A 24,085-nucleotide genomic window follows, 5' to 3' on the forward strand; every position below is an offset into this window, starting at 1 on the left:
AAGGGACATGCGCGCCATAGAGATGACCACATCCTGTGTACCAAGACCCGACTCGCGCCTGGCCAATCGGCGGGCCACAGTCCCCTCCCCTGCCCTTACTATAAAACCCACAATCCCATCAGGCCTCGCTCTCTCGGCCACTGGGCTACCGTTGCATCGGTGAGTGTGGTCGGGGAGCCGAACTAGTTCGAAATGAAGGACTCTTTGCTTTTGCATCGGACTGACGGGCTCCCTGGGGGTCCTGGGAACGTGAAATCTGGGCACAACACTGAACAATAAAGATTAAAAAAAGAAATTAATAATAATTAAAAGAAGAAAAATTAATAAAAAGATATCTGGAACCCACCCCCAAATATTTGGAAACTAAATAACCCATGTACCACAGGGGAAACTAGGCAGTATTTTAAACTGAATGGAGAGCCCCAGCCAGTTTGACTCATCGATCTGAGCACTGAAGGGTCCTGGGTTCGATTCCGGTCAAGAGCACATGCCTCGGTTGCAGGCTCCATCCCTGGCCCTGGTTGGGGCGCATATGGGAGGCAACCAATCGATGTGTCTCTGTCACATGGATGTTTCCCTCTCTCTCTCCCCTCCCTTCCACTCTCTCTAAACATCAATGGGAAAACATCCTCAGGTGAGGGTTAAACTGAACAGACAGAACCTGGACGTGTTCTCTTCTGTTCCGTGGGACGCAGGACGCAGCTAAAGCAGCGCGTAGGGAGGTGCCAGCCCTGCCAGAGGGCGGGAAGGTCTCAGTCACTGACATCAGCACTCACCTCCAGACCCCAGAGAGCCGCTGCTTCCCTGCCTACAGGTCCCTCTCAACCATCTGCTGCCCAGCAAAGGATTCACCCATCAGCAACCCCCGCCCCAGGGCGCTCCTCACTGGGGGGTGGTAGCTGCTTCCTGCATCCGGGCTCACAGCCAGTCTCAGACCAGGCCCCTGTCATGGCCCTTTTCACCTGCACATCTGAGTCCCCCGAGATGAGCCGGGCAGCCACGGCCCTGGGCCTCTCTCTCGGAGGGTCTGAGGCAGCGGTTCTCAACCTGTGGGTCGAGACCCCTGAAAATACATCCTGCATATCAGATATTTACATGACGATTCATAACAGTAGCAACATTACAGTGATGAAGTAGCAACGAAGATAATGTTATGGTTGGGGGTCCCCACAACATGAGGAGCTGTATGAAAGGGTCGCGGCGTTAGGAAGGTTGAGAGCCACTGAGGGATGCCTCGGAGCCATGTACAGGCCAACTACAGCAAACGCACTTGTTAGGGTCCGCGTGGGAAGCTTTGCTAGGGCACAGCCACACCTATTTGTGCAATTGTGCCGCGCTCAGTGTGGCCAGGGGCGACCCTGATCGGGGGAAGTGAAGGATTAAAGAAGACAGACAAGAGAATACAGTTGGGACCAGGTGGGACACTGCCCTCTCTGATGGAGAGACAGTGCCACGGCCTGCAAGCCGAGTCTTTATCTTATAGCAGATTCCACGAGGCAAAGAAAGGGCGTGGCCAAGATGTTTACAACGTTCTGGCGGGTTTCGAATCTGCTCAATCACATGCCCCTGAACTCTATCAAGCTTTGTTTTGGCAGCACTTGCTGCCCCTCCCGCAGCCCACATCACTCAGCCACCCGAGACCACAGGTTCGGACCATCAGGTCAAGCTCACAGCCACAGCCTTTGGCTGGAATTGTGCTGGGAGGCTTTGCCCTGCAAGCTGGGGCCTGCACGTGGCTTGGCCATGAGGACTGTGCCCTCTCATTAGTCCGAGGCTTGAACCTGTCCAAACGCTGTGGCCGCTCTCCACGGCGCGTATCGCCTAGGGCGCTGTCACACTAGGAGTTGAGACTTGGAGTTTCAGCAGAGACCATCAGCCGTTCTCTCTGGCTGCTACAGACAGAGCAGCTGACCTCTGGTCTAGGATCTCCAATGCCCTTTATCATCTTGCACAGCTGGTGAAGAACTTTGGCGTTGCCTCTTTCACCAAGGACCGTCTTTTCCAAGCCAATTAGCCATTCCTGGGGGGCGCAGAAGTGTAGGCTGCACGGACTGCATAGGAGCCCCCGACTTAGTACCTTAGGCGTCCGGAGTCCCATTGGAAAGAAGAGTCAGAGATCACAGCTGGATGGGAAAGGACGAGGCCCTTTTTCTTTTTCTTTTAAAATATATTTTATTGATTTTCTACAGAGAGGAAGGGAGAGGGATAGAGAGTTAGAAACATCGATGAGAGAGAAACATTGATCAGCTGCCTCTTGCACACTTCCTACTGGGGATGTGCCGGAAACCAAGGTACATGCCCTTGACCGGAATCGAACCTGGGACCCTTCAGTCCGCAGGCCGACACTCTATCCACTGAGACAAACCGGCCAGGCATGAGGCCCTTTAGGGCACGAGGCCCTTTTTCTGTCTTCTCTGTGCCTGACCTGGCAGAGAAAGTGTTCAAGCACGAGGGTGGGGCTAGGGCAGTGATGGCGAACCTTCCTCCTGCGGGAACACTGTCTTCGCGCGCCTGCGCAAGTGCCCAGCCCACACTCCTCTCTCCTTTAGTGCGACTCCTAGTTTTAAAATGTTAATGGAAGTGCTCCTCCTCCCAGATGACTTCGGGGTAAATCAAGGGCCTATGGTAACTGGGCCTGATGCTGTCTGTTCATTCTCCTCCAGCCTCCCACCCGCCACCTCCCGCCCCAGGAGGCCGTGCCCATGGCTGGGATCAGGACCCGCCGCTGCGCTCGCACTTTGACTCCAAGGTAGAGAACTTCCTCCCCGAGACCCTGGTGCTGCCCTTGGCCTAGCTTAGTGGTCCGTTGTCCCATGACCAGCGGTCCTTGGTGGGGCCAGGGTTCCCGTGTCCAGAGCCTGATAGTTGCTGGCCCCAGACCCCGGCCACCCCTCCCAGCCAGCGGATCCTCCGTCCCGGGGGCTTCTGGGAAAGCCCACCCTCAGTCTGAGGACTGCTGTTAGCTGTCAGGGTTCGAGGCCCGAAGCACATAGAAACCGATACCGTTGTTGCAGGGGGTGGGAATGGCACCAGGTGTCGGACCGGTGGGGTCAGCCCAAACCTGGGTCCAACAGCCTCGGTACCAGGGCTCTGGCTGGGAAAGAATTCAGAGCCAAAGCCCAAACTGTAAGAGAACATCGACTTGGTAAGTCACAGAGGCAGAAGTAATTCCTGGAAGAAATGGGCTGAGGAACAAGCTGAAGAGGTTAAGAAAAAGACCCTTGCAGCTTGGGTTAGAAGCAGTGGTTCTCAACCTTCTGGCCCTTTAAATACGGTTCCTTATGTTGTGACCCAACCATAAAATTATTGTCGTTGCTACTTCATCACTGTCATGTTGCTACTGTTATGAATCGTCATGTAAATATCTGCTATGCAGGATGGTCTTAGGCGACCCCTGTGAAAGGGTCATTCGACTCCCAAAGGGGTCTCGACCCACAGGTTGAGAACCGCTGGTAGAGGCAGCCAAAGGTAAGGTGCCTGGGGCAGCAGGGGGCAGGAAAGGGACAGGCACAGGCTGCTCCCGGAGGGAGAGGCACGGGGTCCTCTCCGAAGGGTTTCAAGGGGCGGCCCCAGGGGAGGCCCTCAGTGTCCTGCTTGGCAGCTCCAGGTGTGCCCTCTCCGGGCGGCGGTCTCCTGATTGGCTGGCGGACCCAGGGCAGGGCCGTTACTCCAGGCAGCTGGCCCTGAGTCAGCGGTCAGCGCGGCTGGTTTGGCTGCTGACCTGGGCCTGGAGCTCACATACAACTTGAGGCCTGGATGTGATCTCAGGGAGGAGAGGTCAGGGGGTCCAACCGCAGGGCAGGCCAGGATTTGCTAGGGGAGAAGTCACCCGGGGCCAGGTCCCACCCCACAGCTGATGGTCCCTTGCTAGGCCCCTGGGGCTCCTCCCCTGGGGACCTTCTGTACCTGCCCGTCGACCTAACTGCCCACCACACCGTGACACCGGGTTTTTGAAAATAGCGGTTCATTTGATGCTGAGTGACCCAGGGCTGGGGCAGGGGAAGCGGGAGGGCCTCGGCCTCGGCGGGAGGGGCTGCGGCACGGATCCCGCGCACAGCGGGCCCGCTTTCGCTCTCCCGTGGTGTTTCCGAGGTCAAGCTCCCTTTACGTATGGCCTTTGGGTCCCGCGGGAAGGACTTTGGCCCCGAGTACAGCTAGAGGTCAAAGGTCTCTCCTGGGCGCTGCTTCCGGCGCATCACTTGGGGTTTTGGTTATCGCTGAAAAGCAATTCAGTGTCTCGTCCAAACAGCGCAGGGCCATTGCGAGCTGGTTCTGCGGCCACACTGTCCCGCCCGGGGGCGACCGCCTCAGGCGGAGCCCAGGACCAGACAGCCCGCTCCGGAGCCACGCAGCGGGCGGCGGCGGCGGGGGAACGACTGCGCAGGCGCCGGCTGGGAGCGCGCGGGGGTGCGCGCGCGGCGCCGGAAGGGGCGGGGCTGAGCGGCGCCTGCGCAGTGCGCGGCGCGGGGGCGGGGCGGCCGTCAGCTGACTGGCGGCGGCGGCTTCGCTGGGACTACCGTTGGCGGCGACGCAGGCTCCGGAGGGAAGATCGCCGGCGTGTCGGTTCTCGGCGGGCGAGGCGCGGCGGCCGAGCACCATGGCGACCACCGTCAGCACGCAACGCGGGCCGGTGAGCCTCCGGGGCGGCGGCGGGCTCTCCCCTCGGGCGCGGGCGGCGGCGCGGGTTCCCAGCTCCCAGCGGGCGAGCGGGCCGCGGGCGGGGCCGGGGCGGGGGCGCGCGGGGATGAGGAGCCCCCGCGCCTGGTGGTCCCCGGATGGAGGGGCTCCTGCGCCCCGGCGGGCTCCCCGACGGCAGCATGCGGAACTCGTAGTCCGTACCCCGTATGGAGAGGCCCCGGCCTCGCGGGCCCGGATGGGGAAGGCCCGCGGCGGGGCGTCTCGCCGCTACCCCGGCGGAGGGAGGCTTGGGGCGGCCGCGCGGGAGCGAGGTGGGAGCTGGGCCCGGGCGGGCGGGCGGGCGGGCGGTCACGAGCGGGAAGGCGGCCCCCGCAGCGGCTCGCAGTGCGCAGCCGCGTGACTGACCCCGGCACCGGCCGGCGAGCAGCGTGCGGACCCTCCCGCCTGAGCGGTGACGGGCCCTCTGCGCGGGGTGCGTTTCCCCGCTGGAGAGGAGCCCGCTGCGGGCGCGGAGGGTCCCCCGCCCTCTCCCCCTTCTCCCTGGCGGCGGGGTGACCGCCCGCAGCCACCGGGCCCCTTAGAGGCGAAGCCGCCAGAGCAGCGGCGCCATGGGCAGGTGGAGGCCCTGGGTCCCTGGCCCCACCGGTCCCACCCTCACCTGTGGCAGCCGCCATCCGGGGGGCGGTCAGCTCTGGCTGCACAGAGCGGGAGCAGCTGACCCTTCCGCGGGGAACGGGGCGCCCGTGTGCAGACACGCGTTGTCCAGGCGCCCACGCCGCGTCCTCTGCCTCCCCTGCTCTCCTGGCGGCGGGGCCTGAGGTCCGCGTGCTGCTGTGCGCGTGCCCCGGGGCCTTCCCTGGCCTGTGCACCGGCAGGAACGGTAGCTGGCCCTGCAGGGGGACCTCGGTGGCCCGGCCTGGGTGCCGCTGGAGCAGGTGCGACTCAGGCCGCAGTGAGGGAGCCGGCGGGGCCCACGGACCTCACAGCCCGGCTCTGACTACACATGAGCCAGGCAGGGGCGGGCGGGCGCCATGGCACCTGTGGGCTTACACTCAGTGTGAGCGGCAGCCAGGGGCAGCCTGCCCTGGGCCCGGGGCTGGGGGAGTCAGTTCTGGGAGGAACCTGACCCTTGAGGGACGAGCAGAAGTTGTCTGATGGGAAGGCCCTGAGCGCCCTGCTGTGCCCGGGGGAGAGCGACAGGCGTGGCCTTCCAGGTGGGAGGGCTGTGGGCGGCAGATGGACGTGGCCCTGGAGTTTTATCTAGGGACCAGAGTCAGTTTTTTACAAAACGTTTTGCCTGGCGCACACCCTCGGTGGTTTCCCCTCTCCAGCGGACCCGTGGCCCGGGGGCTACGCAGCACTTGGACCCTTTGCCATTCGCAGAGGCGGGTGGGAGGCCCCCGCTCCCTGGGCGCAGTGGCTGGGCGCCGGGAGGTGCAGACGCAGCCAGGCGCTTGGCCTGGCCACAGAGAAGCGAGACACCAGCTGGTGCTGTGAAGGCGGCTTTGGGCAATGCTCCCTGTGCTGGGCCCTGGCTGGGCAGCAGGCCTGAGTGTGACCCCAGCCCTGCCCACACAGGCGGAGGTTCAGCCGGGGCCCAGGGAGCCCAGAGCCTGGACTCACTCACTCGGGACTGACCCTGAAGTCCGACCACTGCCTCCTGCTCCCGCAATAAAGGAGTGGCGCAGGGTCCCGGGGAGAGGGAGGGGGGGCCAAGCTTGGGATGACTGAGCCTCCTCCACCCTCGGGAGGTCCTGCCGGCTCTGCCTCCAGAGCAGGTCTGGACGCCATTCCTTCCGCCTCGGCACCACCCACTCCCGTCACACTCGCTAGGCTGGTCCACCTGCTGTCACACCCTGCAGCCAGGTGCCAAGCACGCCCCTGGCTCCTCACCTGTCTCCGCATCAGTGGCCCTTGAGGGCCACCGCTCCTGGCCTCCTGCTCTCCCTCCCGTCTGTCTCCACCAGCTCCCTGCGGTCCATGCAGGTTCCGGTGCCGGGGACTCTAGCAGAGCGGGCACAGCCAAACATTTTGGCCTGGAAGCGCCTGTCCTGTCGTGAGTGGTTTAAGAAGTTGGTGAAGGCGTGGGTGGTGGGCATGGGACAGACCCGGTCTCTGCAGTGAGCTAGGAAGGGTGGGGCGGGAGGGGACGCAGTGACGTCCAGGTGGCCGGAGGATGGCGGCAGCACCCACACAGGCAGGGGCCAAGGACGCGCTAGGACATCAGCAGAGGTAGAGGAGGCACGGGAGACGGGGGCAGGACCACGCGTGGGGGAAGGGGGTGACTTGACCAGGAATCGGGGCGCTGGCCCACGTGGAGTTCGTGGCCCTGGGTGTTGGTGAAGGAGCGGAGCTTCCTCCCAACGTGATTTGGGAAGACGCTGAACTTACAGCAAAATGTTAGTGATCTGTGCGGGGCCGTGGGCGAGTCTCACCTCCAGCAGGTTTCTGTTACATGTTTCCTGGGGCCACAGTGGCCTGTCCTGGGCCTCTCCATCAGCCTCTTCGTCCAGGAAGCCGTGGGGCCGAGTGAGCAGGGCCGCGGGCAGCCTTCCCTTCCCGGTGCGCTGGGGCCCGGCCGCACCTGCTCACCGCAGGCTGCTGTGCAGAGGGTGCAGTCGACGCCGCGCACAGCCACCTGGGTGCTCCCGAGCCTCACGTCTGTCCTGGTCCACCCGCCGTGTTTGGTCTCAGCACGTCCACTCCCAGCCCCTCCTGTGGTTGTCAGCTGGACAAGGCCATGTCTCCTGGCCAGACTCTGGGCCATGCTGAGCCCTGGCCCTGGGTCACTCTGGTGGCCTGGGAGCGGGGCAGCCTCCTCAGAGGCACAGGGGCTCCAGGGCTCAGCTGCCTCCAGGCCCAGCAGGTGTGCTCCGCAGAGTGGGGCTCCCCCGGGAGCTGGCTCCCCCGAGAGGCCTGCAGCTGCGCCGGCGGCGGCGAGCGCTGTGGCTTTGCTTGGCTTGTGCCCTCTGTCCCTTAGGCCTCCGCCTGGCCCAGCCCTCCCTGCCCTGGCGCCAGCTGTGAAGGTCATGTTGACCTAGAGCTGTGAGTAGCTTTGGGTTCAGTGAGGGCGCAGGGTCCTCCTGGGGCCAGGTTGTGGAGGCTCCAGGGCCCTTAGCCTGTGCCCTCGCAGCACGGGGTGCTGTTGGCCCCCAGCTCAGGTCGCTGGACTTTGTCCTTAGCGCGTCGAGTTCACGGACGGCACAGCCACGGGAGGTCAGGTGCAGACCCACTGGGGCCGCCTCCCAATGGAATAGAAACTATTTACATTTCAGTTTTTAATTCCACAAAAGCTACTCAGCCCATCACTAGCTATGTCAAGGGCTGAAAAAAACACCTGGCAGTTACTTAAAAAGGACTTTCTCTCCGCAAACAAGGGTTTAAAGGTGAGCTCACTAAAAATATTTAAACTTCTTCAGCTACTTTACTTTTCTGGGGAAGTAATGAGTTTTTAAGTTTTTTATTACATTGCCGTGATATTTTATGAGTTGCGGATGTGTGTGTAACTTGCTATATTATATTAGTAAGTAAGTTACATCGAAACGTGCCGAACAGATAAAGTTCCTTATCCTAACGCTGCGTTAGAGAGTGACCTGCTCTTTTCGTGGAGAAAGCGCCGGTAGACAAGGGTCCTGAGCAGACAGCGTGCCTCCATGTTGAAGTGCCAAGGGGGTGGACGTTGAGGCAAATACTTTCCCGAGGCCCCTTGGAGGGACGGGAATGGGAATGCGAGGCGGCCAGCCGGTCCGCCTGGGGCCGGGTCTGTGCTCTGTGCGCTGGCGGCACCTGGGCCGGCTTCTGCGGGAGCGGCTGTTCTGGTCTGGGGCGGCGGGAGGAGTGGCAGCTTGCATCGCGCTGTTAGAGGGAGTGCTGAAGACATCGGTGCAGGAGGTCTTCCCAGTCACCTGGGGTCTGGGTCGGCTCCGACCTGTCTCGGGTGGCGTGGGAGCCAGTGCCTTGTCATTAGCAGGCCTCCCTGGTGGTGGGAGTGGCCCAGTGAGAATGAGTCACGGACAGAGACAGAGCTTGTGACCCCCAAAGCGGTCCATGACACGCCTAGCAGCCCGTTCGAGCCTGTACCTCTTCGGGGGCAGCATCCTGCCCTTCATGGAGCTGGTGTGCCCAGTGCCCGCCGAGTGCCAGGGCTCCCTCCCCAGGGCGGCAGGGGGTCCAGCGGCAGGTCCCCAGGCTGGATGCCTCTCCCTGAAGAACTGATGCCCAGGGTAACCCAGGCGTCTGGGTCCTGGAAATGGGGGTTCGGTCCTGGCCCGGCCGCGCTGACTCTTCTCCCCGCAGGTGTACATCGGGGAGCTCCCGCAGGACTTCCTCCGCATCGCGCCCACGCAGCAGCAGCAGCAGGTGCAGCTGGACGCGCAGGCGGCCCAGCAGCTGCAGTACGGCGGGGCCCTGGGCACGGTGGACCGCCTCAACATCACCGTGGTGCAGGTGCGGGCCTGGACCCGGAGGGGGAGGGTTCTGTGTCAACAAATGGAACTTTTTCTGATTCTAGTTTTTCCTAAAACATGTGTCTGATGAAAAAGGACATGCGTGCAAAATATTGCTGACACCCAGGGCTCTGCCCAAAGTAGTAGCAACACTTACTAATGAGCATTTAGCGGCCCCTGCGTAGGCCCAGGTCTCTCCTGGCCTCAAGGCGGCGGGGAGGTGGGGCCCCTGCTGTGCAGATGAGGGCCAGGTGCAGAGGGCCAGGGAGGGCGCTGCCGTCCGCACCAGGAGCTGTGGCGCTCGGGGAGGAAGGAGTCGGGGCGCAGCACACACACTCAGCCCTCATGCTGAGGGGGCCGCAGCCGCGGTGCACCTCGCACACCTCCCCTCCGGTGCCCTCCTGTAACCAGGTCCATGCCCTGCTGGAGGGGAGCGCTGCCTCCTGCGGGCACCAGGGACTACAGGGCTGGGAGCCGGCTGCACCCTCCACCAGCACCAGGCCTCCGAGGGCGGGCCCTGTGGTTAGAAACATTCCGGTTCAATACTTGGCCTTTTGGCCGTGCCGCCCATGGCTTCCCGCTTCCTTCTGACAGACCTCGTCCCCTGGGCTCACAGAGGCCATGCCCTGGTGCTGGGCTGGGCCTGTGATGCGGGCTCAGTCCCAGCCAGCCCCTCTCCTCTCTGCCCACATGGTCCGGGGGGAGCAACTCCTGGCCAGGCCCTCGGGCCTCTCCCTGGACGCCTGGCGGGCATTTCAGATGGGACATGCCTCCAGGGGAGCCCCCTCCTCCAGCCCCCGCCTCTCTCCATCACGCTCCTTGCAGACAGCGGCTCCCGCGGGAACTTGCTTCTCTGCCCTGGCGCCCAGGAGCACGTGCTCCTCGGATCGTGGGGCTGATTCAGACCCGGGGACACGGGGTGACGCGTTGAAGGGCAGGTGACCTGGTGCTCCTGAGCTCTCACTGTAGTGGCTCCTCGTCCTTCTGACGTGGCTTTGTTTCAGGCCAAGTTGGCAAAGAATTACGGCATGACCCGCATGGACCCGTACTGCCGGCTGCGCCTGGGCTACGCAGTGTACGAGACGCCCACGGCCCACAACGGCGCCAAGAACCCGCGCTGGAATAAGGTCATCCACTGCACTGTGCCGCCCGGCGTGGACTCCTTCTACCTGGAGATCTTCGACGAGGTGCGGCGTCGGGCAGCAGGCCCGGGACTGGGCATGTGGTGCTGGCGACCCTGCCCCGACGAGCAGGCTGGGGGAAGTGGGTGGTCCCCTGGCGGGCGGGAGGGGGTTCTGGGTGGTGCGAGTGGCAGGCCGTCTACCCGGTGTCCCTGGGAGTAGCAGAGGGTGCAGTGGGCTCTTCCGTGCCTGGTCCCATGGTCACTGCCTGGGAGCGCCTTGTCTGTCCCTCCTGAGGCCAGCCAGGGTGCCCGCAGGTGAGAGCTCAGAGGGTGAGGGAGGTGGCCCTCTGCCCCTGCCCTCCCTCTTCCCCTCCGCTCCCTTGGGAGGGTGTGGTGAGCTCGAGGGCACCTCCTTTCCTGCATTTGTGCCCTGGGCTTCCAGCCTGGGGAGGAGTGGCCTTGAGTCTCCAGGCAGCTGAGGGTGGGGCAGGGCTTGTAGGGGGGGTAGACAAGGGCAGTAGTTGGCAGGTCTCAGGGCTCTCATGCTAGTTTCCCTGTGTCCCTCAGCGAGCCTTCTCCATGGACGATCGCATCGCCTGGACGCACATCACGCTGTCCGAGGCGCTGCGGCAGGGCGAGGTGGAGGACAAGTGGTACTGCCTGAGTGGGCGGCAGGGCGACGACAAGGAGGGCATGATCAACCTGGTCATGTCCTACTCGGTAAGCGTGTCGGCCGGGCTGGCTCCTCGCGCCCCCGGTGGCCCATGGCAGCTGACCTGCAGCAACGAGTCTTTCTCCCTGAGCAGCTTGGCCACAGCCCGAGCGCAGGTCCCGGCGCGGCCACAGGAGCCGCCGCCCTCTCTGCCCCGCATTCTGCCTGGGAACTGCTGTGTGGTGGCCAAGTCACGGGATCGAGGCCCATCTTTTTTAATTTTTATTTTTTGTTTCTATTTTGTGGCCCATCTTTCGAGGTGTGGCTTCCCTTACGCCGTAAGTCTTATGGCCTGCAGGGCCCCCCTGTGCAGTAGTGGGGTGTCTCGGCCGCACGGGGAGGAGGTGGGGATGGTGCCGCCGGGCCAGCACCTCAGGGCCTGGCTCCTCCTCAGCACCCGCCACTGGGGTCCTGGGGGCTCGGAGGCTGTGATGGGTCAAGGCAGGGTCAGGGCCTCTGGATTCCTGCCGTCTCCGTCTCTCCCAGGAGCTGCTCACATCATGGGAACCTTTGCTGTGGAAACCCCAGCAGGCGGGGCAGGCGGGAGCAGGTGTGGGGCCCGAGTGGGCGCCTGCAGCTCAGCAGCCCTCACCTGAGTGCCAGCCCCTCCGTTGGTGCCGGACGACTTTAGAGCCAGTCCCGCATCAGTACACCTTCACTCATAAGGGCTTCCTCCTGCACCTTTTTTATTTCCAATCCTCACCCAAGGCACGCTTAGAGAGGAAGGGAGAGAGAAATGCCGACCGGCTGCCTCCTCTCCTGCACACTCCCCGACTGGGAATCGAGCTCGCAACCTGGGCATGTGCCCTGACTGGGAATCGAACTGTGACCTTCTAGACGCTCAACCCTGAGCCACCCTGGCCAGGCACCCTTACGCATCTTTAACAGGCGCCTTTACAGAAACACCAACCCTCTCTTACACTGACTGAGAGGATTCACATCTTAGAGCAGTGGTTCTCAACCTGTGGGTCGCAACCCCTTTGGCGGTGGAACGACCCTTTCACAGGGGTCGCCTAAGACCATCCTGCATATCAGATATTTACATGACGATTCATAACAGTAGCAACATTACAGTTATGAAGTAGCAACGACAGTGATTTTATGGTTGGGTCACAACAGGAACTGTATTTAAAGGGCCAGAAGGTTGAGAACCACTGTCTTAGAGACTCCCGTGAACTCTCCTGGTGCTGACTCGCAGCTCACACATTTGTTCTGGAACCTGGTCGTCTTTGGTGACATCTCAGTTGGCCACGGTCCTGTAGGTCTGGCGACATTTCTACCCGAGCCATTCATTCCCCGATCTTGAGCAGAGGAGCACTGGGGCGCTGGGGAGGGCGGGCGGCGGCCCTGAGCTGTCTGTCACTCCCAGGACGCGGTGGATGGGGCTACAGGTGAAGGGTTTGTGTGTGCTGGGGTCTGCTGTGACCCTGCGTTCGCCTTGGTGTGTTGCAGTCCCTGCCGGCCACCATGATGATGCCGCCTCAGCCCGTGGTCCTGATGCCCACCGTGTACCAGCAGGGCGTCGGCTATGTGCCCATCACAGGTGAGCGCCTCTCGGGGTGGCTCCTGGGGGAGTGTTAGGATAGGGGGGTGGGGACTGGGAGTGCGGCCTAGAGCCTTAGCCCGGTCTTGGAGTGAGGCGTGAGGATCGTTCCAGAAGCGAGGGCCAGGTGTTACACTTGGATTTTCTCTGCTTGTATAGGAAATGGAACTTTCTTTTTCCTTAGCTATTGGCACAAACAGGGTGAGTTGCAATTTGCGGGGATGCAGAAATGTAATTTCTAAACATTGCAGCGCATGCGTGGCCTCACAGATCATGCCCCTGTTGGGTGAGGTGAGCGTGTGCTCTGGCAGCACTGGCCCTGTCTGTCCATGGGGCGTTACCGTGCGTTATAGGTGAGCAATTGTGGCAGCACAGCGCCATCAAGTGGCGTCGCAGCTTTTCTGTCTTCGAATTTTAAAATCACAACTTGAGCTGTTGGTGAGCTCCCTTGTGGCAGCGACATACCTGGGCTCAGGCAGCGGCAGGCAGTGAGGATGGACCCAGAGAAGGGCAGTGGGCGAGCCCCAGTGTCTGCCGAGGTGCCGGGAGCTGGGTCCAAGCAGAGCGTGGCCGCCCCACTACACCCAGGAGGCACGCCAGCGGTCAGCACCTGGGAGGGCGCTGGAGAGGAGGCCGGGGTGCTGGTGGGGGTTGTTGGGTGAGAGCCCACCCCACCCCCGTGTGAGTTGCGCTTCCCTGGTCACGTCTGCAAAGGCCCGTTTCCCGGTGAGACCCAGCCCGGCCCGGTGAGAGCCTCACCCGTCCGGGGCTCCCACACAGTGCCCAGCACCACATGTGCCTGCAGAGGGCGAGCTGCTTTCTGAGGAGGTGACACGTGTCGTGTCTGTGGCTCCATCCTGGGCTCTTTGCGAGGCCCTAAGATGCTGGCTTTAGGAAAGGGCAGGTTTCTTCACAGATGGAGACTCTCCTTTGACATCCTTCGGACGTTTTGAAACAGTCACATGGGAACAGAAAAGCTGCGCTCTTCTCCCGTGTGCCTGGGGGTTCAGGATCACGTTGCTTGGGTGCCCTTGCTAGTCGGCACCTATGAGCCCTGGGGGAGGCCCTCAGAGCACAGGCTGCTCTCTTGAGCCAGAGGTGGCTTCGGCACGGTCGACCGCCCGCCTACCTAAACCCCGTCTTGTGCTTTTAGGAATGCCCGCTGTGTGCAGCCCTGGCATGGTGCCCGTGGCCTTGCCCCCGGCGGCTGTGAGCGCCCCGCCCCGCTGTAACGAGGAGGACCTGAGGGCCATCCAGGACATGTTCCCCAACATGGACCGTGAGGTGATCCGCTCTGTGCTGGAAGCCCAGCGAGGGAACAAGGATGCGGCCGTCAACTCCCTGCTGCAGATGGGTGAGGAGTCCTAGACTCCCGCCGCCTGCGCCCTCGCCGCCACGCCGCTCCAGCCCTTTGGACCTGCCACCGGGGCACCCGAGCCCTGTCCCAACGAGATCCCTGTGTCCCCTCCTCAGTGTCCTGTCACCAGTCCGCCTGTTGGGGATGCAGGTGGGTTTGGGTTCCGGCAGCTGCTCTGGACTGCCAGCGGCGTGGCCATAGGGGCCTCCCTCCTCCCTCTGTGGGGGTGAGCGGCACGTGGCCGTGTCCTGTGTGCACACTCGCCTCTGCTGGGGACGCGCCACCCAGTGCTCCGAGCTGCTGCTCCCGAGAGGGCCCTTGCAGGAGCAGCCTGCCTCGCCAGGGCCGGGGGAGGCCGAGGGCCCTTCTGGTTGGTTCCTGGCGCGTAGTCCGGCCACTTACGGGGACAGACCTCCTTCCTTAGGCTCACAGTCCACTGACAGCTGCTTGGGGTTTAGAACTTGCCAACTGAAAACTCCCATCCCTCCCTCCGTGGGCTTCATGGCCTGGCTGTTTCCCGGTGGCCTGGGCCGGTGTGGCTTGGCCAGGCCTTAGCCACGGTGTCAGCCTGACTGTCCAGCCCGCCAGCCCCTGTCACAGCCCTCGCGGTGGCCGGAGGGGCTGTCCTAGCTCAGAGGATCCCTGGTCTCCGCCTGCTGTTCGTCAGCTCTGGGGAGTGCCATGCGGAGGGGCGGCTTCTCCTCTCCTTGATGGACTCTCGTACCAGAACCTGAACTTGGGGTAACATGTAATAGACCTAGTACTTCGCTAATGGGAGGGAGGGTGCTGGGACCTGCTGGCTCCCACTGACACTCATTTCAGTGAGCATGTGCCGGGTCCGAGGATGCGTGTGGAGGGTGGAGACAGTGCCAAAGTCCCCTGGAGCCCACGTGCGCATGTGCGAGCTGCACCCTGGCCTGGTGCTGGCCACGGCCACAGCGTGGGGACCGGGTGGGTGACGCCTAGTGAAACGAGGAGCTCCTCAGAAATGACGCACTGTAAGTCACACCCATGGGCTGAACGCGTGCGTCCTCGGGTGGGGGGGTGGGTTCGCAGTAAGCTGCAGTCACTGTCCTTTCTCTAGCCGTTGCCTGGCCTGGGGCCTCAGCTCTTTCTGATTCAGGGTCAGGACCGTCCTGGAGCTGGAGGCTGGTGGCTCGGCAGGAGAAAGCAAGGGCTGTTAGGGCTCCTCCCTCCAAGTGCGGGCTGCACCGGAGACGGCCTCCTTCAGGGCTGCGTGGTCGGGTGCACTGCTCACGCCTGTCCTGTGAGCCTGAGGGTGTGGCCAGGGCCTGGGGGGCGCGGCCTTGTGCGTCGAAAGCGTTGGGCAGGCCTGCGGGCCTGGGGTTTGAGTGGTGGCCTGAGCGGGCCTGGCAGCTCCCCCTTCCAGGGAGGTGTGTGGGACTCCTGGGAGCGCTCGGCCCCGGCCCAGGGCAGACGCGCAGACCCCGCTCGCAGCGGCCCCGTGTGCGGAGCGCGTAGTTTTTAGGGTGACCTGCACTTGCCACACCTCCGCTTTGCTTCCCCAGGCGCGCTGCATTTTCAGTTGGTCAGAGCCCCCGTGTCACAAGGCCTGCCGTGTCAGAGCAGACCGGCCTCCACGGCTGCCCAGGTCTGCCCACAGGGAAGTGCGGTCCCTCAGGAGGCCCGGCCAGGCCGCCTGCAAACGGCAGGCCTTGGGCGCTGCTGCTTCCTCCGGCCTCAGCCTGGCTCTGGGTGAGGAGGCTGGGCAGCCGAGTCTCCTGAAGGCCCCCTCCGCAGCCCCCCCACCCCCCCACCCCTGCCCCCGCCGCTGTGGGTGCCAGTGCATCTCGGAGCCTGTGCTTGTCATTCTCCTGGGTCCAGCGTCCAGATTTCCTTTGATTGTAAAATATATTTTTACTTTTCAGCCTAATTTAATAAATGATCTATATGAGAGTAGAGCATTAAAGTCCTGCAGGGAAGTTTACACGTGTTCCTTAGTCTTTTTAACGCCTAACAGACTCGCTGCCGTGAACTAGTCCGGGACCGTGCGGACGGTCGGCAGGTGGCTGGCTCACAACGTGACCCCAGACGTCACACCGAGCTCTGCTTCGGTGAGAGCTGCCGGCGGCACGGCTGCTCCGTGCTGACCAGGTCGGTGTGCGCGCACTCCTGGCTCTGACCGTGACCGCCTGCCTCGCTGCCAGGTCGTGTGATGGGGCCGGGCCCAGGGAGACCCTCCCGCCACCTTCCCTTTGCCTCCCAGGTGGCTGGCCTGCCCACGTGGAGATCATCTCGTGTCCTTCCTGCGAGAGGCCCACAGCCAGGGCGCCCTCTGCATCCTGGGCGCACAGATGGGCAGTTGTCTCCCCCCCCCCGCCCCCCCCGTTCCACACACACACACGTGCAGTGCGCTCACAGCTCTGGGCAAGAGCAGGGGGAAGAAACACGTGACTGGGGCCTGCAGGGGAAGTGGTGGCAGCAACCCCAGCCTGTGTGGCATCTGCTTCCTGCGTGTGCCGCCTCCTGTCAGCTGGTCCCGCTTGTCCCCCTCTGTGACCCCTGTCGTCATTAACCCCGTGCATTGGGAATGATGTGAGGGTGTTTCTGAGCCCTTGGCCCACCCCTGGCTCCTGCCAGTGCCCCCAGAGGCCACCCAAGACTGACCCGGCCTCCATGCCCCTGTCCCTCCCAGGGTCCAGCACAAGCCCCGGGGGGTGTGCAGCCTGTGGGGCCCCGGACAGCCCAGCCACAGGGTGGCGGGAAGCAAGGCCAGGGCCAGGACCAGGACGTGTACTTGATGCTCAGCATTTATTTGAAAAGTTGGGGCTGGTGAGCAGAGCAGGGCTGCAGGGCACCAACCCCTCCCCCCCTCCAGCCATCAGAGCCTCGGCCCCAGGTCCAGACACGGGCAGGCAGCACCCCCGATGCGGCTCCGGTGGCAGCAGGGTCTGCTGTGGAGGGGCCGCAGGAGTCCGTGCCCCATGGGGCTTGGCGGAGGGGTCCCAGGCTGGCCCTCTGACAGGAGGAAGGGGGGGCTGGGCCGAGTGGGTGCTCGTAGATGAGAGCGGCCGCGATGGCAGGGCAGGTGGGCGGAGGGCCTCCCTGCCTAGTGCCCGCTTCAAGGTGACCTTTGCTGCTCTGGCCCTGTCCTGGGTGTGGGCTTCACCAGGGCAGGTGGGGGGAGGGGGGGCAGGCAGGGGTCAGACAGCGGTCAAACAGCAAAGCCTTGGCCAGGCTCGGGAGCGGCCGGCGAGGGTGCGCAGGCCAGGTCGCACCTGCACTCGTCGATGTGGGTGTAGGTGTGCCGGACGGCCGTCCCGTCAGGGCACTGCAGGGTCACTGCCTCCTCGTGGGCCCTGATCTCCTGGCAGCAGGAGCAGCGGCGCTGCATGGCCTGGGCCTCCGGGGAGTACCTGCGGGCACACGGCCCTGAGACGGCGCCCTCTCCCAGCAGCCCTGTGCCTGTCTGAGGACGCGGGCTTCGCTGGCCGCGCCGGGGACAGCTCTGCGGGCTTTCAGGGTCACTTTGACCCCCTACCTTCCTGCCAGGCACCCTTTCCCCTCGGAAACAGCTCCTCAAACTTGCTGACCCCACAGGCCCTTCCAGGAACCTGCCCTGGACCCTGCTCCCCGCCTCTCTGGCCGAGGCTCACAGCTGGCCGCAGCCCGCTGCTCGGCTCTACCCGCAGCTCCACCCCGAGCCTGGCCCGAGGAGGACCCTGGGTCTGCCCACCCCCAGGTGGACATGGCGCCAGGTGCCTGGACACGGCGCTCGTCTCTGCCCAGCGTGTCCAGGCCTGGCTCTGCGGGTCGGAGGCCCCAGGCTTGTGCCAACGGATGTGGAGAGGGGCTCCTTGGGGCCCCCTTTCCTCCTGGGCCCTCCTGACCCAGCTCAGGGCGGCAAGCCCAGGTCAGGGCTACAGGGGGCCCTGGGAGGTGATGTGTGCCGGGCGGGCTCTCTGCTTGCAGGTAGGAGTTCCCCTCGGTGGGCGGAGGCGGCTGGGGGTGCGGGGCCACTCACTTGGACACTCCTGGGCAGGAGCCCTCGCAGAAGGTGAGGTTGACGGGGGCCTGGCAGCCCTGGTGCTCCAGCACCGTCCTGTTGAGGCGGACCTGGCAGGAGTCTGCACAGAGGAAAGGCAGAGGTGGGGTCCCTGAGGACCCAGACCGGCCGCTCCCTCCCAGGGGTCAGGGCAGGAGCCCACGGGCAGAGGTCGGAGGGAGCTGGAGGGCAGGGGCGGAGGCGCTCCGACTTACCCACTTCCTCGCAGACGTAGCAGCAGCCGGTTTTCCTGAGGATGCCCTGCAAGGGGGACAGAGGGAGGGCTGGGGGCGAGGGCAGGACATAGGGGCGGGGCCTGTAGGAGGGCGTGGCCTCCAGAAAGCGGCCTGGGCAGGATTTCCAGGGCACAGTGTGGCGGGGCCTCCAGGGAGCGGTGTGGGCGGGGCCGCCGGGGCAAGGCCCGAGGCCACCAGGCTGGCCAGATCCCCGGGGGCACACACCATGCAGCTGGACACGTCTGGGCAGGGCGTCGGCCTGAGGATCAGCACGGGGACCCCGTGCTCGGCCTGGCAGTGGTACTCGGTGCAGTTGTCCACCAGGCTGTTGATCCAGGTTTCATTGGGCTGAAATGCACAGAGGGGAGAGCCGGGTCGGGATTTTCTCACGGCCCAGAAGGCCTGGAGGGAGGGGCTGCTGGGTGAGGGCTGAGAGCCCGCTTACCTGGACCAGCCCGCCGTCGGGCGTGAGGCAGGCCTTCTGCACGCACTCCCCACAGCACTGCCCGGCCACCGTCACATACTCGAAACCCTGGGGGCCAGAGGGTGGTCACGTCTGCACCCCCAGGCCTCCTGCCCCTCCACACCCCAAGGGCCTGGCAGCCCCATCAGCCACCCCCACACTCTGAAACCATGGGCCGAGGGTAGAAGCTTGACCAGGCCTGGCTCTTAGGGTCGGGGTGCCCCCTGTCCTGCCTCAGCCTCACCCCTGCTTCCGGTCCCTCCCCTCTTCTGCCTGCCTGGAACCTGTCCCAGCCCCGCCCGCCCTGTCGCCCACCATCTTCCTGCTCTGCACCCTCCCTTTGGGGAAGCGGCAAAGGCTGAGCTGGAGGACCCCCCTGGGGTCAGGTACCACTGACTTGAAGGTGCTGCGGTGGGGGAGGGGGGCGCCAGGGCTCTGTGTCTGCCCGGGGCAGGCTCACCAGGGGACAGGTGGTGTCGCAGATGTCCTCCGCACACTGCACGGTGGGGCCCTGGGTGTCCTCGGACAGGCAGGTGCACGTGTGGCAGGGAGTGGCCGCTGGGAAGGTTGCACCGACCTGCAGGGGTAGGAGGAAGGGGGGAGGTGACTGAGGGCCCTGGGTGGCCCCTGTGCAGACCCCGCACGGGCAGCGGTCCCCCCAGCCCGCTGCCTCCGGAGCCGCATCGGGGCCGAGGCTCTGATGGCCGGAGGGGGGGAGGGGTCGGTGCCCTGCAGCCCTGCTCTGCTCACCAGCCCCAACTTTTCAAATAAATGCTGAGCATCAAGTACACGTCCTGGTCCTGGCCTCACTCCCCGCCATCCTGTGGCTGGGCTGTCCGGGGCCCCACAGGCTGCACCCCCCCCCCCCGCCCGGGGTTGTCCGGCCCCATCACAGGACCCTGCCTGCGGCCAGGTGGGCTCGGAAAAGATGAGGCTCAGAGGGGTGGTTCTTTCTTCTTCAGATGGGATTATGGATGTGCCCCCTCCGGGCACCGACCAGGAGAGAAGCAGGACCCTGGGCAGGGCAGGGCCCGGCGTGGGCAGGCATCCCGGGCGGGCAGCAGGCGCTGGGAGGCGTGTGCTGCCCGAGGACCTTCCCCTTCCTGGGAGGAAGCTGCTGGGAGACCCTGAAGGTAAACTCTGCGTGGCCCGGGCACAGGTGCCCCTCCCAGGCCACCCCCCGCTCCAACCCCAGCTCTAAGTGGCCCCGAGCTGCCCCCTTCATCTGCTCTCATGGCAGGAGGGCAGACGGACTGGGCATTGGAGACGAGGCGCGGTGTCCAGAGGGGCCTGGGCGCCCCACAGTGGATGTACAGAGCCCTGCCCCCCTCGCCCCCCGCCCCGGCCACAGAGCCTTACCCCATAGACGGTGCCGTTGTAGGTGCACAGCTTGGGCCCTGGAAGCAAAGGGAAGGCTGAGGGCCTGCCTGGCGGAGGGAGTTGGGGGTGGGGGGAGACGGGGAGAGGACACTCCTGGCCCAAGCAACACCCAGAGAGCTCCCCCCGCCCCCCACTCACGGCAGCTGAAGGTCGTGCAGCAGCCGCCCTCCTCCTGGATTGGGGCCAGCTCCTCTCCGGGCCCACATGCCGGGGTGCTCTGGGGGCAGCTGGTCGTGTTGCAGACTGCGGAGAGGCGGAGAGGCGGGTGCTGTCGGGGGGACCTCGCCCTCCCTCCCCAGCTAGTTCCCAATGTAACGGGGTTCCCCATGTTGGAGCCGAGGAAGTACTTGTCCAGGGGGCTGACCACGCAATGCGGCCCTTCTGGGTTCCCCCTCCCTGGTCCTGCCCCAGGGCCTGGGCAGACCGCGGTCACCAGCCTCATTTTTAGGGGAAAATGAAGCCCCCAGAGGCCGCCCCAGCGCAGGGGTCCAGCCAGGACGCCGTGGCCTCAGTGGCCTCCACGCTGCAGGCCCTGCCGGCTGGTGTCTGTGCCCTGCGCCCTCCTCTCGAGTCCCACCCGCCGGCCCGCAGGGCAGGGCTCACCGCACAGCGTCTCCTGGCAGCACGGGTTGTCCGCCAGGGGCCTGGTCACGGCCACGAAGCCAGTCCGGCCGCACTCGCGGGGCAGTTCCCGGGCATCACACTGCACGGGCACGCACTGCACCGACACGGAGCCCGCGTCGCACACGCAGGCCTGGCAGTTGCTGACCCATCGCTCTCCAGGCTGCAACAGACCAGGTCAGGGACCCTGAGGGCTCAGCCCAGCCTCAGCTCAGCCAGGGCGGCCCTCGCCCCCAGCCCTATCTCCGAGCAGCCCTGCGACAGGGACGCATGCACACCCCGGCGCCCACACCAGCCCTGGCAGAGCGCCCGCCCGCCCAAGCTGAGGTGAGCGAGGTGGGGCCGGTTGGGGGCAGAACCACTCACAAATTTGGGGAACCCATCTGGTCCCACGCAGGCTGGAAGAGAAGGAGAAAGGGGGTCACGGGGGGTCCTGGGGTTCACAGCCGGTGGCAGAGGCCACAGGCCACAGGGACAGGTCCTCCCGGGTCTGGTCACTCCCCAGCCTCCGTCGTCCCCCTGGGAACGGAAGCCCCCGGGAACCAAGGGCTCCAGGCCGCGTGGCTGCTGGCAGACAGGCTGGCGCTGGGCTGAGGCTGCCATTGACATCGAGGCGGGACGGGCCCAGCACAGGCCTGGGACAGGGACGTCCGGCCTGTGCCTCCCCCGACCGCCTCACCAGGACCGGGTCAGGGGCCGGGGCCGGGTGTGCTTACGGCACTCGGGCACACAGACGTCCGTGTGGGAGTTGAAGAGGGTCTGTCCGTCGGGGCAGAAGCAGCCCTCCGCCAGCCCCGTGCTCTCCGGGCTCTGGGTCCTGTGAGGGGAGGAGGCAGTCCTGGGCCCCGCACCCCTGTGGACAGGCATCCACGGGGAGGAGGCGCAGCGGGCTTGGATGGGGTTGGTTGGTTGCCCTGGACGTCCCCTGGGGCCAAGGTGGGAGGTCCGGTGGGGGAAGGGCACCCAGAGATCCTGGCCCTCCTGGCTGGGCCCAGACCCTCGGCAGCCTGGCCAGCGCTCACCTGAAGTCGCAGGAGGCGGGCTGCACGGGGCCACACGGCTTGTACACCTTCTCGGGTGGGCAGGGGAGCTCTGGGGGCAGAGACAGTGTCAGGTGGGCCGAGGAGGCCAGGGCCCCCCCCGCGGCCGCCCCCAACTCACCGCACAGCCCGCCGGTGGCATTTCGCCAGTCGCTGCAGGCGCCCCTGGCACGGCAGAGCGCCGCGTAGGCCTCCAGGCTCTGGCAGGGCACCCCGGGGTGGCCGGCCTGGCAGGCGTCCTGGACGCAGGCGCTGAAGAACAGGCCGGGCGGGATGAGGTCGTGGCACTCGGCGAAGAGGCTGCGGCAGGGGCAGGGCAGGGCAGCCAGAGGTCAGAGGTCGGAGCAGAGCTGGGTCCCGCCCCACGGGATCACTGCCCCAGGGTGACCACGCCCTCAGGAGGGACTCACTGGCTCAGCATCAGCTCGCAGAGGGGCGCTGGGGGGCATGGGGTGGAGGTGGGCGTGGTGGGTGCCGGGGATGGGGGGCTGGTGGTCGCGGGCGGGCCTGTGGGTGCCCAGCAGCCTTCCTTGTTGGTCTCGGGGACCAGCCAGGCGCTGCCCATGTCCTGGCAGGTGGGGGCGATGGTGCCGTCCGGCAGGCGGCAGTCGTCCGTCTTGCTGTTGGTGCAGGTGCCTGGGGCGGGGCCGGGAGGGTCATCGCAGGGCGGCCTTCCCCCCCACCTCCCGGGGGCCACTCGGTCGGTTGCTGAGTGAGAGGCTGCTCTGGCCTGGGGCAGGCGGCGGGGGGTGGGGGGGTGGCAAATCTGGGGGATGGAGATGCCACCTGGGGGCCCCGGGCAGGACGCGGAGGGAGGAGCAGGTGGCGCCCTGCAGGGCCCGCGTGTCCCGCTCACCGCACTGGCCCTCGGTGTTGTGGCTGAAGTGGCTGTAGGACAGCTGGACCTGGAAGACCTGCCCGTCGAAGGTGATGCTGACCCCGACGGCTGGGATGTCCACGCGCATCGTGGTGCTCGCCGTCATGGACACGCTCACGCCGTTCTTGCTGAAGCCCTGGCTCACCCGCACGTGGTCGAACAGGATCTGGGGGGCGCAGTGCGGACCATCACTGGGGGTCCGGGCCCATCCCCTCAGCCCACCAGGTGCAGGGGCTCCCCTCAGGCGGGGTCCTGCCCGCCGTGCCCGCCCGCACGCACCAGGCCCTCCTCCTGCCCGCTGGCGGCGGTCTCGGTGGTGAGGACGACCTCCGAGGACTCGTAGCGGACGCTGAGGGCGCGGGGGCAGCTGGCGGAGGCCGCGGCCCTGCAGTGGTGGTTGTCCAGGAGGACGCTGAGGTTCCCGTGCCGGGGCCGGATCTCCCTCATGAGCACGTGCGTGCAGTTGTCCCGGAAGGAGTAGGGGGTGCCGTCGAAGGTGACGTAGTGGGAGTCCCCCCAGCTGCTGCAGGAGCCTGCGGACGCACACAGTCCCTCACCCAGTGCCACATGCACGGCCGCCTCGGGGTGTCCTCACCCCGGCCTCTGCGCCCCTGGTGAAACGGGCGAGTGGGCCCTGGAGGCCCTAGGAAGGGACCTGCCGCGCAGCTGCGGATGGGACCTCCGGGGGCACCCGGGGGGCCTCCACCCAGTGGTGAGTGCCCTCCCAGGGGCCAGGGAGGGAAGGGGAGGGGAGGTGCCGCCTGAAGGCAGGGCAGCGACGGTGAGAGGCCAGGGCCTGGACAGGACGGGGACGAGACAGGAAGGACCTTCCCTGGAGATTCAGGGAGGAGCGGTCTTGGGGATGGGACAATCCCTCCCGCTGTTGGGGAGCCCCTGTCCGTGGTCCCTCCTGGGGCAGCCCCCCAAAGGGTGCTCAGGACCCCGGGAGGCGGGCCCTCGAGCCCCGTTTCCGCCCCCAGCACACCCGGCGGCCCCTTGTGTGCCAGTCAGCACTGCCCCGCCCCGCCCGGCCCGGGCCTCACATTCGCACTCGTAGTGGAACTGGCAGGGCTCCTGCGGGCTCTGCACCTTGACCGGCAGGTGTCCGTTCACACAGGAGACCTGGGCCACGGGCTGCGGCTCCAGCAGGACGATGCGGTTGTCGCCCTCGCACCGCGCCACCGTGCAGTCCTCCAGCGTCCAGGTCTCATTCACCTGCGGGCAGCAGGCACAGCTCTGCCACCTGCCACGGCCTCGGGAGCCCAGCCCCAGGCCCCCGCTTCCCTCCCGACAGGGCGCCCCCTGGAGGGGTCACCCCGGGGCTGGGGCCCGCCCCACGGGAGCCAGCGGCAGCCCCTGACCTCGTGCACAGGACAGCAGGCAAGGCGGGGAGGAAGGGCACGCACCTGGCGGGGAGGGTCCACAAGGTCACAGCCAGGAGTTGGAAAGGTCAGGGGCACCCAGGTCGCCGTCAGGAGCTCCTGGGGCGAGGAGGTGGGGCAGGCGCCCTGGAAGCGGTCGAGCTCGCAGTGCTGGTTGCAGATGGCGTAGAAGTGGCAGCCGGCCTTGTCGGTCCTGTTGTAGACGACGTCCCCTGGGGGGAGGGGGGAATCGGGAAGATCGGACACGCCCGTCAGCCAGCGT

General features: G+C 65.4%; 2 protein-coding genes across 2 annotated transcripts in view; one reads left to right on the forward strand and one right to left on the reverse strand.

Moving 5' to 3' along the window:
• The first annotated feature begins 4,461 nt into the window (after positions 1-4,461).
• TOLLIP (toll interacting protein) lies at positions 4,462-15,766 on the forward strand. The gene is made up of 6 exons (XM_059710785.1): positions 4,462-4,630; positions 8,935-9,084; positions 10,088-10,270; positions 10,774-10,926; positions 12,371-12,461; positions 13,615-15,766. Exons 1-6 carry the CDS (start codon positions 4,598-4,600, stop codon positions 13,827-13,829), a joined length of 825 nt encoding a protein of 274 aa, XP_059566768.1. The 5' UTR covers positions 4,462-4,597; the 3' UTR covers positions 13,830-15,766.
• A 1,218-nt stretch (positions 15,767-16,984) lies between these two features.
• Positions 16,985-24,085, reverse strand: part of LOC132241971 (mucin-5B-like) — a 32,033-nt gene continuing 24,932 nt past the window's right edge. The window contains exons 33-50 of the mRNA XM_059710919.1: positions 23,848-24,035; positions 23,485-23,656; positions 22,721-22,974; positions 22,421-22,607; positions 21,975-22,200; positions 21,686-21,864; positions 21,547-21,616; positions 21,241-21,341; positions 20,891-20,922; positions 20,507-20,687; positions 20,042-20,146; positions 19,883-19,920; positions 18,984-19,100; positions 18,506-18,592; positions 18,286-18,408; positions 18,040-18,085; positions 17,804-17,906; positions 16,985-17,195 (exon numbers count right to left, since the gene is read on the reverse strand). Of these exons, the coding sequence (XP_059566902.1) occupies positions 16,994-17,195; positions 17,804-17,906; positions 18,040-18,085; positions 18,286-18,408; positions 18,506-18,592; positions 18,984-19,100; positions 19,883-19,920; positions 20,042-20,146; positions 20,507-20,687; positions 20,891-20,922; positions 21,241-21,341; positions 21,547-21,616; positions 21,686-21,864; positions 21,975-22,200; positions 22,421-22,607; positions 22,721-22,974; positions 23,485-23,656; positions 23,848-24,035 (2,411 nt within the window). The 3' untranslated portion in view covers positions 16,985-16,993. The remainder of the gene's footprint in view (positions 17,196-17,803; positions 17,907-18,039; positions 18,086-18,285; positions 18,409-18,505; positions 18,593-18,983; positions 19,101-19,882; positions 19,921-20,041; positions 20,147-20,506; positions 20,688-20,890; positions 20,923-21,240; positions 21,342-21,546; positions 21,617-21,685; positions 21,865-21,974; positions 22,201-22,420; positions 22,608-22,720; positions 22,975-23,484; positions 23,657-23,847; positions 24,036-24,085) is intronic.

Source organism: Myotis daubentonii, chromosome 9 (genome assembly GCF_963259705.1).
Source record: "Myotis daubentonii chromosome 9, mMyoDau2.1, whole genome shotgun sequence".
NCBI classification, from domain to species: domain Eukaryota; kingdom Metazoa; phylum Chordata; class Mammalia; order Chiroptera; family Vespertilionidae; genus Myotis; species Myotis daubentonii.